This window comes from Mustelus asterias, unplaced genomic scaffold, assembly GCF_964213995.1.
Source record: "Mustelus asterias unplaced genomic scaffold, sMusAst1.hap1.1 HAP1_SCAFFOLD_185, whole genome shotgun sequence".
Lineage (NCBI taxonomy): Eukaryota > Metazoa > Chordata > Chondrichthyes > Carcharhiniformes > Triakidae > Mustelus > Mustelus asterias.
Genome location: NW_027590183.1, coordinates 698,647 through 715,405, shown reverse-complemented (window position 1 = coordinate 715,405; position 16,759 = coordinate 698,647). Strand labels below are relative to the sequence as shown.

The following is a 16,759-nucleotide window of genomic DNA, read 5'->3' as shown; positions in this document are numbered from 1 at the left end:
AGGCGGAGAGATTCTTTCCACTTAGTAAGGAAGATAAAACTAGAGGACACAGCCTCAAAATAAAGGGGGGTCGGTTTAAGACAGAGTTGAGGAGGAACTTCTTCTCCCAGAGGGTGGTGAATCTCTGGAATTCTCTGCCCACTGAGGTGGTGGAGGCTACCTCGCTCAATATGTTTAAAGCGCGGATGGATGGATTCCTGATCGGTAAGGGAATTAAGGGTTATGGGGATCAGGCGGGTAAGTGGTACTGATCCACGTCAGATCAGCCATGATCTTATTGAATGGCGGGGCAGGCTCAAGGGGCTAGATGGCCTACTCCTGCTCCTATTTCTTATGTTCTTATGTTTCTTTAGAATGATTTCCATAGATCCATAGAATCCCATCAGTGCAGACGGAGCCCATTCGGCCGTTCAAGTCTGCACCAACTCTTCAATTCAGCATCTTACCAATGCCTCCGTATCCCTCCCTCCCTATCCCCGTAACCCCACACATTTACTATGGCCAATCCACCTAACCTGTGCATCTTCGGATTGAGAGAGAAAACCGGAGCACCCAGAGGTGTTCCACATAGACACAGGGAGAACGTGTAAACTCCACACAGACATTCACCTGAGGCCGGGATTGAACCCAGGTCGCTGGCACTCTGAGGCAGCAGTGCTAACCACTTTGCCACCGTGCTGCCCCAGTGTAGACAAGCCTTAACTTCTGGCTCAAGGCTCTACTCTTTATTGCCATCCAAGACCATTCATACATAAGGTTTGTATAAGATTCATAGTGTAGCAAGATTCTGTAAAGTGTATAAGACATCAGAAATAATAGAAATCAGCAGCTGATTAAGTGAAAAGATGCCATGGCAACGTATTAACAGAAGGCAAGAAAAATTCTATGAATTGCAATTTGAATCTCTGCATAGTTGAGGATCAATGACAAAACCCCAATCATGTTCAACCCTGTTACCCCAGCCTTTGACTTTCTGATTCTCAGGTTTTTGACCACCTCTTAAACAAAGGCTGTAATTAATCATTCTGATTCTCAGAAGTGAAATGATTCACCATCTCCATTTCATCCCTTACCTTCCAGGTGACTGGGCAATTCAGATAAACCTTGTGTCATGTTCATGTCATCGAATGCATCAGAACCTGTTTAAATAAATTCATGAAATCAAATCAGTAACACCGGCAGTGTTTAAATGGGAAATTAAAATCGCTGTGTGATTTTACCGTACCGAGCTCCTGTATTTCTTTCAGTATTTTATCCAGTTTTGGGACTCCGTGACGCATTCTCACAAAGGATTCCCACATCACCCTTCGAGCCCGAGATCCTTTTTCCATCACCAGATTGAGCAGAAGTTTGGAACTGTCCGCCCGGTTTCCCTTATCCACGAGCTCAGTGACTTTCTATGAAGAATAGTGATGAAGAATAATGAGACGCAGAGTGAAAGATAAACACTGAGAATGAGAAGGAAAGGATCTGCTCAGTGATGGGATTTCCCAGTTGCTTTCAGCTCAGAAATCCGTCACTGGGCCGGGTCCTGATCCATAATAAACATGGACTGAAAATTCACTTCACATCTCATTCCAGCCATTAACGATAAAGAAATTAGAATAAACTAAAGTAGAATCAAAAATATATTTCCAGGAGAGTGAGGAATCACTGAGAATCTGCAGTATTTTAATATAATTAGTTGTCTGTCCTTCAGAGTCCAACATGACATCTGGTTGGTTATTGATTGACAATATGATCCATTTTATTCTCTCAATTCCTGCTGCGTCACTGTGATTTACTCGGAAATCCTGAGGTGATGAGGCATTTTTTCCCCCAGGAAAAGGTCATACGTCTTTGGAACTCTCTTTCTGAAAAGGCCATGGACCAATTCTAAGATGGAGTTAAAAGGACTCTTGGTAAGCAAGGCGGGGTGATAGTTTATAAGGGATCGGCAAGATGCAGATTTGAGCTCACTATCAAATCGGCCACAATGTTGTTAAACAGCGGAGCGGAACAGCCGACTCCTGCTCTCGGTATGTAAATAAAACAGTGGCGAGTCAGAACTCAGGTGGCAAGGGCAGGATGATTCTGATTGTTACGTTAGTTAAATAGAAGAATGGAAAACCTGAAATGAAAATTGGCTGATGAATTAACATTTGACTAATCCAAACACCGACTGCTGATTTACGTCAGGAGAATGAAGCAATAATAATGCTGAAAAATCTAATCATTTAATCATTTCTACTCATTAACTCAAGTGTCAGAAACAGAATGTTATTTGTCAAATTATTTCTGTCATAAAAGCTCAGTCGGGAGGATTGATGAGTTAGATAGTTGAGAGATAAACACGTTGAAGAAGTGGCTGTGCAGAGTCAGAGCAATGGAGAATTTCAGACTGGAGTTTACAAAGGAAAGTTTCAAATTCATTAACTCATTGAATATAGAATATTGCTGCTGCCTCACAGCGCCAGGGACCCAGGTTCGATTCCCGGGTGGCACGGTAGCACAGTGGTTAGCACTGCTGCTTCCCTGCTGCAGGGACCCAGGTTCGATTCCCGGGTGGCACGGTAGCACAGTGGGTTAGCACTGCTGCTTCCCTGCTGCAGGGACCCAGGTTCGATTCCCGGGTGGCACGGTAGCACAGTGGTTAGCACTGCTGCTTCACTGCTGCAGGGACCCAGGTTCGATTCCCGGGTGGCACGGTAGCACAGTGGTTAGCACTGCTGCTTCACTGCTGCAGGGACCCAGGTTCGATTCCCGGGTGGCACGGTAGCACAGTGGGTTAGCACTGCTGCTTCACTGCTGCAGGGACCTGGGTTCGATTCCCGGGTGGCACGGTAGCACAGTGGTTAGCACTGCTGCTTCACTGCTGCAGGGACCCAGGTTCGATTCCCGGGTGGCACGGTAGCACAGTGGGTTAGCACTGCTGCTTCACTGCTGCAGGGACCCAGGTTCGATTACCGGGTGGCACGGTAGCACAGTGGGTTAGCACTGCTGCTTCACTGCTGCAGGGACCTGGGTTCGATTCCCGGGTGGCACGGTAGCACAGTGGGTTAGCACTGCTGCTTCACTGCTGCAGGGACCCAGGTTCGATTCCCGGGTGGCACGGTAGCACAGTGGTTGGCACTGCTGCTTCACTGCTGCAGGGACCCAGGTTCGATTCCCGGGTGGCACGGTAGCACAGTGGTTAGCACTGCTGCTTCACTGCTGCAGGGACCTGGGTTCGATTCCCGGGTGGCACGGTAGCACAGTGGTTAGCACTGCTGCTTCACTGCTGCAGGGACCCAGGTTCGATTCCCGGGTGGCACGGTAGCACAGTGGTTAGCACTGCTGCTTCACAGCGCCAGGGACCCAGGTTCGATTCCCGGGTGGCACGGTAGCACAGTGGTTAGCACTGCTGCTTCACTGCTGCAGGGACCCAGGTTCGATTCCCGGGTGGCACGGTAGCACAGTGGTTAGCACTGCTGCTTCACTGCTGCAGGGACCTGGGTTCGATTCCCGGGTGGCACGGTAGCACAGTGGTTAGCACTGCTGCTTCACTGCTGCAGGGACCCAGGTTCGATTACCGGGTGGCACGGTAGCACAGTGGTTAGCACTGCTGCTTCACTGCTGCAGGGACCCAGGTTCGATTCCCGGGTGGCACGGTAGCACAGTGGTTAGCACTGCTGCTTCCCTGCTGCAGGGACCTGGGTTCGATTCCCGGGTGGCACGGTAGCACAGTGGTTAGCACTGCTGCTTCACAGCCCCAGGGACCCAGGTTCGATTCCCGGGTGGCACGGTAGCACAGTGGTTAGCACTGCTGCTTCACTGCTGCAGGGACCCAGGTTCGATTCCCGGGTGGCACGGTAGCACAGTGGTTAGCACTGCTGCTTCACAGCCCCAGGGACCCAGGTTCGATTCCCGGGTGGCACGGTAGCACAGTGGTTAGCACTGCTGCTTCACTGCTGCAGGGACCCAGGTTCGATTCCCGGGTGGCACGGTAGCACAGTGGGTTAGCACTGCTGCTTCACAGCTGCAGGGACCTGGGTTCGATTCCCGGGTGGCACGGTAGCACAGTGGTTAGCACTGCTGCTTCACTGCTGCAGGGACCTGGGTTCGATTCCCGGGTGGCACGGTAGCACAGTGGTTAGCACTGCTGCTTCACTGCTGCAGGGACCCAGGTTCGATTCCCGGGTGGCACGGTAGCACAGTGGTTGGCACTGCTGCTTCACTGCTGCAGGGACCTGGGTTCGATTCCCGGGTGGCACGGTAGCACAGTGGTTAGCACTGCTGCTTCACTGCTGCAGGGACCCAGGTTCGATTCCCGGGTGGCACGGTAGCACAGTGGTTAGCACTGCTGCTTCACTGCTGCAGGGACCCAGGTTCGATTCCCGGGTGGCACGGTAGCACAGTGGTTAGCACTGCTGCTTCACTGCTGCAGGGACCTGGGTTCGATTCCCGGGTGGCACGGTAGCACAGTGGGTTAGCACTGCTGCTTCCCTGCTGCAGGGACCTGGGTTCGATTCCCGGGTGGCACGGTAGCACAGTGGTTAGCACTGCTGCTTCACTGCTGCAGGGACCTGGGTTCGATTCCCGGGTGGCACGGTAGCACAGTGGTTAGCACTGCTGCTTCACTGCTGCAGGGACCCAGGTTCGATTCCCGGGCGGCACGGTAGCACAGTGGTTAGCACTGCTGCTTCTCTGCTGCAGGGACCTGGGTTCGATTCCCGGGTGGCACGGTAGCACAGTGGGTTAGCACTGCTGCTTCACTGCTGCAGGGACCCAGGTTCGATTCCCGGGTGGCACGGTAGCACAGTGGGTTAGCACTGCTGCTTCACTGCTGCAGGGACCTGGGTTCGATTCCCGGGTTGGGTCACTGTCTGTGTGGAGTTTGCACATTCTCCTCGTGTCTGCATGGGTTTCCTCCGGGTGCTCTGGTTTCCTCCCACAGTCCAAATATGTGCGAGTTAGGTTGATTGGCCATGCTAAACATTGCCCTTAGTGTCCTGAGGTGCGTAGGTTAGAGGGATTAGCGGGATAATATGTCGGGATATGGGGGTGGGATTGTGGTCGGTGCAGACTCGATGGGCCAGATGGCCTCTTTCTGCACTGTAGCGTCTCTATGATTCTATGATTACGGCCTGGGTCACTGTCTGGATGCAGTTTTCACTTCCTCCTTAGATCTGCGTGGGTTTCCATCGGGTGTTCCGGTTTCCTCCCACAGTCCAAAGATGTGCGGGTTAGGTTGATTGGCCATGTTAAAATTGACCCTAGTGTCAGGGGGATTAGCAAAGTAAACGTATAGGGTTACGGGAATAGTGCCTGGGTGGCATTGTGGTCGGTACAGACTCGATAGGCCGAATAGCCTCCTCCTGTATTGTAGGGATTCTGTAACTCATTCTATGAATCTAGACCGTTTGGAGACTTGGGTGGAGAAATGGCAGATGGAGTTTATTCCGGACAAATGTGAGGTAATTCATTTTGGAAGATCCAGCAGGTAGGAATTATATAGCAAATGGTAGAATCCTTAGGAGTATTGAGAGGGAGAGAGATCTGGGCGTTCATGTCCACCAATCACTGAAAGTGGCAACATAGTCAAGGCGGCAAACGGCATGCTTGTCTTCATCAGTCAGAGCATTGAGTTTAGAAATTGACAGGTCATGCTGCAGCTGTACAGAACCTCAGTTAGGCCTCATTTAGAATATTGTGTACAATTCTGATCACCACACTACCAGAAGGATGTGGATGTTTTGGAGAGGGTAGAGAAGAGGTTTACCAGGATGTTGCCTGGTCTGGAGGGTATTAGCTCTGAACCCGGTTTGCTCTCATTGGAACGACAGAGGTTGAGAAGCGACCTGATCGAAGTTTACAAGATTATGAGTGGCATGGACAGAGTGCATAGTCAGATGCTCTTTCCTCAGGTCGAAAAGTCAAGTACTAGGGGACATAGTTTTAAGGTGTGTGGGGAAATGTTCAGAGGAGATGTGCGAGGGAAGTTTTTTTTTTAAACGCAGAGGGTGGTGAATGTCTGGTATGTGCTGCCCAGGGGGTGGGGCGGTGATGGAAGCAGGTACGAAAGCGGCATTTAAAGGGCATCTGGATGAAAACATGAACAGGATGGGAATGGAAGGATACGGACTCTGTAAGTGCATATGGTTTTAGTTTAGGCAGGCATCATGGTCTGCGCAGGCTTTGAGGGCCGAAGGGTCTATTCCTGTGCTGTACTGTTTTTTGTTCTATCCTGGGTCCCTCCCTCTTACCCCATGCTCTTGTCCAGTGAAAATCCTCTCGTACGTTAACGTTAAGCTGACTCCATCCACTCCTCCTTCCATCGCCTGTTCTAGTCTGTCCCGGTAGAATTTTGTCAATTTGAACAGTTGGTAATCATCACACTTTGTCAGGAACTGAGGAATTGTGGAGTTTGGATCTGTAAACACAAATGGAGAAAAATAAACACATTTCTGTCAATGAATTCCTATTCATGTTGTTACACTTCCCTTTACAGAGAGCAACTAAAGCCTCCTGTGAGCCACATTATCAAACATCTTCTGGGAACACAGAAACATTCAGTGAAAGCATATTTGACCTGACAACAATCATCTTTGCCCCAAATCCATACCCACCCTTGGTTAACAAGAGTCCATCAATTTCAAATATAAAATCAACATTTTTTAAATTGCTCACTGGGTGTGAGGGTTCCAGGCAAGGCTCGAAATTGTTGTGTATCCTTAATTGTTTTTGGAAAGCTGGTGAGACACCGTCTTGAACTGCTGCAATTTACATGCTGTCTATATACACAGTACTGCTGGGAAGGGAATATCAAGACTTCTATACAGGAAAAGTGAAGCAGCAGCAATATTGTTCCAAGTAAGAATGGTGTGTGGATTAAAGGGCAACTTCCAGATGATGGTATCCCCATGTATCTGCTGCCCTTGTTCTTCTAGGGTGGCAGAGGTCTCGGGCTTGGAAAGTGTTGTTGAAGGAGCCTTGGTGAGGGGATGAAATGCACCCTGTAAATGATGCATATTGCTATCACTTGCATCGGTGGCAAAGAGAATGAGGTGATGGATGGGTGGTGTCAATCAATTGAGTCACTTTATCCTGGTGATGTTGAGCTTCGAGTGTTCATGGAGCCACAGTAAACAAATTGCAAATTTTCCAGTTGTGCCTTGTACATTGTAGACTTTGGTGAGACAGGAGATGACTTACTCTCCAAAGAATGCTCCACATCTGACTGCTCCTATATTTACATGGCTAATCCAGTTCAGTTTCAAGTCAAAGTCACGGTGACCAACCCTGAGGTAAGGAAATACCTCTGGCATTGGAATGGGCAGGGGAGCGGCTACCAAACCTGTAATTGCTGGGGCAGGTTGCTTCTTGATGGGTCAGAGCCAGAAAGGCTGTGCCTGTGCGAATACACACAGCGCATGTGCAGAATTGGAAACACAAAATTACAGGACAAAGAGCATCCTGGCAGGAGACAACCCAGAGATACAGGGCTCAAAAATAGGACAGTGCAGAAAATCTGGATGTTTGATTACCCTGGTCAAAAACAATCTCCAGATCTTGATGAGTATACGGCTTGTAGGAAGGGACTAAAGAAGGAAATTAGGAGAGCCAGAAGGGGTCACGAGAAGGCCTTGGCAGGTAGGATTAAGGAAAACCCTAAGGCGTTCTATAAATATGTGAAGAGTAAAAGGATGAGACGTGAAGGAATAGGGCCGATAAAAGGTGAAGGCGGGAAAGTCTGTACGGAACCAGTAGAAATGGCAGAGGTGCTGAATGAGTATTTTGCCTCGGTTTTCACAGAGGAGAAGGACCTGGGTGGATGTACTGCGGGCGTGCGGTGGACTGAAATGATTGAGTATGTGGACTTTAACAAAGAGGTTGTGCTGGAATCTTTGAATGGCATCAAGATAGATAAGTCGCCGGGTCCGGATGGGATGTACCCCAGGTTACTGTGGGAGGCGAGGGAAGAGATTGCAGAGCCTCTGGCAATGATCTTTGCATTGTCGATGGAGACGGGAGAGGTGCCGGAGGATTTGAGTATTGCGGATGTGGTTCCTATTTTCAAGAAGGGGACGAGGGATAGCCCAGGAAATTACCGACCGGTGAGTCTAACCTCAGTGGTTGGTAAGCTGATGGAGAAGATCCTGAGGGACAAGACTTATGAGCATTTAGAGAGGTTTAGTATGCTCAAGAATACTCAGCATGGCTTTGTCAAAGGCAGATCATTCCTTCCGAGCCTGGTGGAGTTCTTCAAAAATGTGACTAAACACATTGACGAAGGGAAAGTGGTAGATGTGGTTTATATGGATTTTAGCAAGGCGTTCGATAAGGTCCCCCATGCAAGCCTTCTAGAAAAAGTGAGAGGGTACGGGATCCAAGGGGCTGCTGCCCTGTGGATCCAAAACTGGCTTGCCCAAAGGAAGAAGTCTCACAACACCAGGTTAAAGTCCAACAGGTATGTTTGGTAGCAAATACCATAAGCTTTCGGAGCGCTGCTCCTTTGTCAGACGGAGTGGAAATGTGCTCTGAAACAGTGCACAGAGTGCACTCACACCCCCTACACACCCCCTCAGTCTCTCACTCCCCCACACCCCTCCACTCAGTGCCTCACTCCCACCTTCCCCACCCCACCAATCAATGCCTCACTCCCACTCACTGGTCAGTCTATTCGCAGCGAATGTTGGGGAGATCCAGTCCCACTGCAGTTTGCCCCACCCAGAGATGCCTTTGCTTCTTTCTCACACAAGCCTTCAGCACGCTGTTCACTGTGCCACCAATCGTGGTTTGTTTCTCCCAATCACAGTCAATAGTGGACAAATCAGCAGCAATGGGAGAGAGAAATTACCTCTGATTGGAGAATCAGCTCCAAGCAGAATCCTGAATTGAAACTCAGCTGCTTAACAACAATTTGGAAACTTTCTCTGGGACCACGTAGAGGAGCTTTGTGAGTCACACGCAGCCCCCTCGGGCCGAACCTTGGATAAACCTGCTCTAGATGGCCACTCTCTCCCACTTTCCACTCAGTCCCTGTTTGAGCTGCAGACAGGATAGAAATTATATTTGTATTTTTGTGATCCTACCTGTGTCCATTCTCATTTTTGATGAAGCTGTTGGATATTCTTCCCTGTTTGAACCTTCAGCCATGATATTGACAGGCCTTGCCTGATTCTGAGACTCTGTAATGAGGATAACATCAATGTCAGGATCAGGTGTAAATATTAAAATCAGAAGCAGGGCGTTGAGATCTTTACTAATACGCAAGATATATTTCAGAATATTACAGTCTCATATATGTTACCGTGATATTAGTAACAGTTGTTTCACAAAGTACCAGTTGCCATCATCACGTCCGTTGAAAAATCCTTTTCCCTTTCAATCCTCTGCCCCGTTTCCACTTTTCTCTCCAAAGTTATTGAAAATGTTGTTACCTCCCAAATCCATGACATTTTTGCAGGGGCACCTTGCAGCCAAGTTTGCACCTGCCGCTGCTGTTGAAATCACAAATACTATCCTATCCGACTCTGACAAAAGTCAATGCAGTATCTTCATTCACCCGACTGCAGCCTTTAGCATCCTTGACCATGTTATCTTTCTCCAACTCCTGCCTCTTGTCGTGCAGCTGAGTGGAAATGCATCAAAGGCCCCTGGTTCAATTCTTATGTTACTTTCCATCCAGAGAATCAGTGACATTGCTTTCTCTTGCCACTCCCACATCATTATCTCCATCATTGGCCCTCTTCTATTCCTCATCAACATGCTGCCCCTCGGTAACCTGGCAGCAGGTTCAACATGCAAACTGCTGATATCCAGCTCGACATTCTCACTGCTCTGAAACTCTGCTTCCTGAATCCTGACTAACTCACACCACGTCCCAGTTCATTCACCTGTGTTCACCAACTCTCACTGTCTCACAGCCTGACAACAGCTCAATTTTAAAATGCTCAAACTAGCTTTTCAATCTCTCCATGGCCCCTCTCTTCCTATTCATGCAGCCTACAGCAGCCCCAGAAGCCAGCAACATCTCTACCGTGCCCAATCTGACAAGTTGTGTATCTTGAGGATAATTTGTCCACAATCCAGGCCAAGTCCTGAACTCCAGAATTCCCTCCCGAAGCCTCTCGGCTGCTTTACTTTTCCCCCTTCTCAGATTCACCTTAAAATGATTAACAATCTGACAAAAATTAGTCACCTGCCCAGCGACCCCTTCGAATGTTTTATGTATTTGTTTTCCCACTGAATTTTTCTCTTGTTGAGTGTTTTGGGATGTTTTGCCACGTTAAAGGTGCTCCATATTCTCCACTCGTGTGGGTGTGTCAGTGTCTGTGTCCCTATACCTGTATCCCTAATCAAAGTAAGAAGTTTAACAACACCAGGTTAAAGTCCAACACCAGGTTAAAGCTTGTGTGGCTTTTGCTACCAAGTAAACCTGTTGGACTTTAACCTGGTGTTGTTAAACTTCTTACTGTGTTTACCCCAGTCCAACGCCGGCATCTCCACATCATCCCTAATCAAACTCAGCTGATGTCCCCTCCTTTCTCCAATATGGAAATGGAAAAGTGATTCAGACATTTAATTTCTTCAAATTAGAATTGGAAGTTAATCAACAGCAATAATTTACAACCAAGGTTTAAAACCAGCAATGTAAAATGTAGTTACCCGTTTCACTCTTAATCTCATGCAACAACTCAGATTTCCAGTGTGTCTGACTTTGTGAAAACAATATCCCAAAGCACAAATTCATTCCCCCTTATGGGTCTCTTCAATTTAACACTAAATTTACAATATCCTTCTAGCGAGGCTCTGTAATACACATCTGGTCATCTGAACAGATCCGGATTTATTCCTCATCCACCCCAATGACCCGGCCTCGCCCACACCGAGCCAGCATCAGTTATTGGGTGAAGCCACACTGACTTTCAAGAGGACCCCAGAAATTTATCAGTGCCTCGAAATGGCTGCAATGCAAAAGATATCCAGAAGACCAATGGTGGTGCGCCACAACTCTCTCTCCTTTCTGATTAACATATCTCATCGCCTCTGTCTATCTCCAGAATCTGCCTCACACGGACTGATCCCCTCGCCTGGCCCCCCACCCAGCTGCTTTCTCTCCACCGGTTGGTGTCCACACCTCTGTCTCCGGTACTGAGATCAGTCAGATCGTTACCCTGGCAACACAGGAAATCGCTCAGCAAAAATAACTGAAAACGGAAATAACAAAACCACCATCACACACCCTGTTGGAGAGCAATCAAAGTAAAGGAGACAAAATGGTTACCCGGCACACAAAATGGACTCTGGAAAAAGACATTAAGAGGCACTGACTTTGGGCACAGACATTACATAAAGAGTTAAAACCTTTAGTGTTTAAATTACTGCAGGAAACAGGTCAGACCTTGAGGCACCTTAAACTCGAGATAAAAGCAGACCCAGAACAATGAGTTTGATGACGAGATCAGCCACTGATGAGGGACATAAATGTATAAATGTATATAACAAGATCAGCCATTGATAGAAGACATAACTGCATATAGAACATAGAAAGCCACAGCACAAACAGGCCCTTCGGCCCACAAGTTGCGCCGATCATATCCCTACCTCTAGGCCTATCTATAGCCCTCAATCCCATTAAATCCCATGTACTCATCCAGAAGTCTCTTAAAAGACCCCAACGAGTTTGCCTCCACCACCACCGACGTCAGCCGATTCCACTCACCCACCACCCTCTGAGTGAAAAACTTACCCCTGACATCTCCTCTGTACCTACCCCCCAGCACCTTAAACCTGTGTCCTCTCGTAGCAACCATCTCAGCCCTTGGAAATAGCCTCTGAGAGTCTACCCTATCCAGACCTCTCAACATCTTGTAAACCTCTATCAGGTCACCTCTCATCCTTCGTCTCTCCAGGGAGAAGAGACCAAGCTCCCTCAACCTATCCTCATAAGGCATGCCCCCCAATCCAGGCAACATCCTTGTAAATCTCCTCTGCACCCTTTCAATGGCTTCAACATCTTTCCTGTAATGAGGTGACCAGAACTGCGCGCAGTACTCCAAGTGGGGTCTAACCAGGGTCCTATAAAGCTGCAGCATTATCTCCCGACTCCTAAACTCAATCCCTCGATTAATGAAGGCTAGTACACCTTCATTAATCGGTTATACATAGAGTAGATATATGTATCTACTCTATGTATAACCATGTGTTAACTGTCGATGTCCGTACCCGTCTACTCAACTTGTAACGATGTGCTAACGGCTAATGTCCACACTGTCTATTATCTAACAATGTATAAAAGATGCTCAACTACCATTGTGTAGTTGAGAAGGTGAGTGCCTGTACTGTGGAGTGCCAGCGCTTCTCCCAAAGCTTTGTCTGAATAAAACTGTTTGTTGAACCTCCAAGTCTGACTCCGAAGTGGTGAATTTCCCATCACACACCCTCAGTTCAGTTCAGAGGAAGATTAACCCAGAACAGTCAACCAGTTCTGTTTAACAATGAAACTGCAATTCCAATATTGCGTGTTTTACGGACCAAAACGTGATGCTGTCGGGGGCTTGTGAAATTCAGGCGCGGTGTTTCACGAGACACAAACTGCTCCAACTTCATGGTACATCACACAGCCTTACACTGGATAATTGTGCTTGGTGCTCACACACTCCACATCTCACTCAGCATTTCCAACCTCACCTTATCATCTTTTTGGACTTGCTACAGGACCAGAGTAAATGGAACTTCCTCTTACCTTCCTCTCCAGAAAATATATGGCAGCTGTTTGAATGTGAAGGGTTCTCTCTGGCTGGCGCTCTCACAATACTGTGCTGGTTCACCTCTTATAGTTCTTCAGGACACAATCCCTGCTGAATTGCAACTGTGGATTTTCACAATTAATCCAGCGCTCCCCCGGAGATCTGAATATGCCAAAAGAGAAAGAGAGTCAAATAGAGCCAGTGTGAATCAAAATGACAATTTAGCCACATACCCGACATCAAAAGATGCTGAAGGGGAAGCAGGAGTGTTGGAAATGTTTCAATTACAATATTATCATTCGATATATTAACCAAGTTCACAAACTATCTGATCTCACTGACTCCATCCTCCCCGGGTTACACACTGTCTGATCTCACTGACTCCATCCTCCCCGGGTTACACACTGTCTGATCTCACTGACTCCATCCTCCCCGGGTTACACACTGTCTGATCTCACTGACTCCATCCTCCCCGGGTTACACACTGTCTGATCTCACTGACTCCATCCTCCCCGGGTTACACGCTGTCTGATCTCACTGACTCCATCCTCCCCGGGTTACACACCGTCTGATCTCACTGACTCCATCCTCCCCGGGTTACACACTGTCTGATCTCACTGACTCCATCCTCCCCGGGTTACACACTGTCTGATCTCACTGACTCCATCCTCCCCGGGTTACACACTGTCTGATCTCACTGACTCCATCCTCCCCGGGTTACACACTGTCTGATCTCACTGACTCCATCCTCCCCGGGTTACACACTGTCTGATCTCACTGACTCCATCCTCCCCGGGTTACACACTGTCTGATCTCACTGACTCCATCCTCCCCGGGATTAAACTAGAAAGGGTGCAGAAAAGATTTACAAGGATGCTGCCGGGACTTGATGGATTGAGTTATAAGGAGAAGCTGAATAGACTGGGACTTTTTTCTCTGGAGCGTAGGAGGCTGAAGGGTGACCTTATAGAGGTCTATAAAATAATATGGGGAATAGACAAGGTAGATAGTCAATATCTTTTCCCAAGGGTAGGGGAGTCGAAAACTAGAGGGCATAGGTTGAAGGTGAGAGGGGAGAGATACAAAAGTGTCCAGAGGGGCAATTTTTTCACAGAGGGTGGAGTGTGTCTGGAACAAGCTGCCAGAGGTCGTGGTGGAAGCGGGTACAATTTTATCTTTTAAAAAGCATTTAGATAGTTACATGGGAACAATGGGTGTAGAGGGACATGGGCCAAATGCGGGCAATTGGGATTAGCTTAGGAGTTTAAAACAAAAAGGACGGCATGGACAAGTTGGGCCGAAGGGCCTGTTTCCATGCTGTAAACCTCTATGACTATGGGAATAGATAAGATAGAAGCAGGGAAGTTGGTTCCACCGGTAGGTGAAACTAGAACTAGGGGGCATGGCCTGAAAATAAGGGGTGCAGATTTAGGACTGAGTTGAGGAGGAACTTCTTCACACAAAGCGTTGTGAATCTGTGGAATTCCCTGCCCGGTGAAGCAGTTGAGGCTGCCTTATTGAATGATTTTAAGGCAAGGATAGATAAATTTGGAGGCCATTTGGTCCATCCAGTCTGCACCGCCCACAATCCCACCCAGACCCTATCCCCGTGTTTACCCTGCTAATCCCCCTGACACCGAGGAGCAATTTAGCATGGCCAACGCACCTATCCTGCTCATCTCTGGAGAGTCGGAGGAAATCCCCGCAGACACGGGGAGAATGTGCAGACTCCCCACAGACAGTGAGCCAAGGCCGGCAAAGTCAGCGAGGTGAAAGTTGTGCAGGAGAAGCCCAGACAGGGCAAAAGGGAGGGGAGGGGATTTCCATGAGACACAAACATTGTGGGTTCCAGTTCTCTCTGTCTATAGAGTTTGGGATTTGGGGCTGCTGTGGCAATACACGTGTTGCACTGTGAATGTGCACATATCCTCGTATTCAATCAACCTCTGTCAGTTTCCTTGCATTTGTTGATTTACAGCCGCACAAAGCAATTTAGTTTCATGTGCTGCAAATGCTCAGACAGGGCCCAGACTGAAATAATGGAGAGAGATCTGGTGCTGTGTTTACTCAGACAAGCGCTTGATTGCAGTAATTTAGATGCTGCAGCAGTGTTTACACAGACACGGCCCGGATTGTAATAACAGATCTTTCTCTGAAACATTGAATCATCCAATTGCTGCAGTGCAGGAGGAGGCCATTCGGTCCATCCAGTCTGTACCGCCCACAATCCCACCCAGACCCTCTCCCCGTGTTGACCCTGCTAATCCCCCCTGACACTGAGCAGCAACTGAGCCTGGCCAGTGCCCCCTGTGCTGCTGATGTTTGGAGAGTGTGAGGAAAGGGCCGCAGACACGGGGAGAATGTGCAGACTCCACACAGACAGTGAGCCAAGGCCGGGAATTGAAGCCGGCTCCCTGGCGCTGTGAGACCGCAGCACCAACCACTGAGCCACCGCGCCGCCCACAATGTAACTGACCGTCCCCCGCTCTGTTAATATGATACAAAGACGGGCTGTATTTACACAGGAAACCGACATTTTAATCCTCAAGCTGAATGTTGTTGGAGTTGAAACTTTTTCTGGGCCGTTAATTCCTCAAACCCGGAAATACCCGGACACGCAGTGAACAAACGGCAGTGCGCCTGCGCGCAGTCGGAAGCGGGCCGCACCCTCCCGGAGTGCAGTTCGCGCAGGCGCACTCGGGGCAGCGAGGGCTGGTTTCCGGCTCGCGGATTGGTCAGCTCCCGGTCACGTGCTGCGAGCGGGCAGTGACTTCAGACCCCCCCTCTCCAGCCGCGCGCAGAAACCGTTAACGGCCGCGCCACGTGACCGCGAGCCGCTCTCAGAGTGGGCGGGACCTCGCCGCACCCTCATTCCCCATTGGTTCATTCCGCTGTCCGTCAAATGAACACAGCCAATAGGATCCCGCTCCAGCAGAATGATTGACAGCCAGTGCGGGGCGCACTCAGGCAGCTTGTGATGAAGCAGCGACTCGCTGCCACTGGGGACAATCCCAGTCAGCGAGAGTCGGCGCCGCTGAAGCGGAGACTTTTTCTCTTATTTAATTCCTTACCGTGACTCAAAGATTCGGTGTGAAGCCGCTGGGAAAGCCCCGCACACGCAGTGAGAAACGGCGCGGCGCCTGAACTCCGCACTCGAGACGGCGGCGGCTGATTGTCCCGCTCGCCGATTGGCCAGATCCAGGTCACGTGCTGTGCGTCGGCAGTGACGTCAGAACGCCCCCTCCAGCCGCGCGCGGAAACCGTTTAACGGCCGCTTCCAGCCACGTCACTGAGGGGGCGGCACCTCATTGCGTCATCATTCAGATTTACATACAGCATGGAAACAGGCCCTTCAGCCCAACTTGTCCAGGCTGCCCCTGTTTTTAAACCCCTAAACTCGTCCCAATTGCCCACATTTGGCCCATATCCCTCTAGACCCATCTAACTAAATGCTTTTTGAAAGACAAAATTGTTCCCACCTCTACTACTCCCTCTGGCAGCTCGTTCCAGACACTCACCACCCTCTGTGAGAAATAATTGCCCCTCTCACCTTCGACCTCTGCCCTCTAAGGTTTAGACTCCCCGACCTTTGGGAAAAGACATGAACTGTCCAGCTGATCTGTGCACTCATTATTTTGTAGACCTCGATAAGATCACCCCTCAGCCTCCTACGCTCCAAAGGAAACAAGTCCCAGTCTATCCAACTCCTCCTTAGAACTCAATCCATCAAGTCCCGGGAGCATCCCAGTAAATCTTTTCTGTACTCATTCTAGTTTAATAATATCCTTTCTATAATAGGGTGACCAGAACTGTACACGGTATTCCAAGTGTGGCCTTACCAACGTCTTGTACAACTTCAACAAGACGTCCCAACTCCTGTATTCAATGTTCTGACCAATGAAACCAAGCATGCCGAATGCCTTCTTCACCACTCTGTCCACCTGTGACTCCACTTTCAAGGAGCCATGAACCCGTACCCGAGATCTCTTTGTTCTGTAACTCTCCCCAACACCCTACCATTAACTGAGTAAGTCCTGCCCTGAATC

General features: G+C 49.0%; 1 protein-coding gene across 3 annotated transcripts in view; it reads right to left on the bottom strand.

Moving 5' to 3' along the window:
* LOC144485336 (NACHT, LRR and PYD domains-containing protein 3-like) overlaps nucleotides 1-15,936 on the bottom strand; it is a 70,473-nt gene extending 54,537 nt beyond the window's left edge. For 2 of the 3 annotated variants that reach the window (XM_078203529.1, XM_078203531.1), the window contains exons 1-6: nucleotides 15,785-15,936; nucleotides 12,710-12,875; nucleotides 9,054-9,149; nucleotides 6,225-6,391; nucleotides 1,226-1,397; nucleotides 1,074-1,139 (exon numbers count right to left, since the gene is read on the bottom strand). In XM_078203529.1, the coding sequence (XP_078059655.1) occupies nucleotides 1,074-1,139; nucleotides 1,226-1,397; nucleotides 6,225-6,391; nucleotides 9,054-9,117 (469 nt within the window). In that variant the 5' untranslated portion in view covers nucleotides 9,118-9,149; nucleotides 12,710-12,875; nucleotides 15,785-15,936. The remainder of the gene's footprint in view (nucleotides 1-1,073; nucleotides 1,140-1,225; nucleotides 1,398-6,224; nucleotides 6,392-9,053; nucleotides 9,150-12,709; nucleotides 12,876-15,784) is intronic. The other variant, XM_078203532.1, reaches the window with a different exon arrangement.
* Nucleotides 15,937-16,759: the final 823 nt, after the last annotated feature.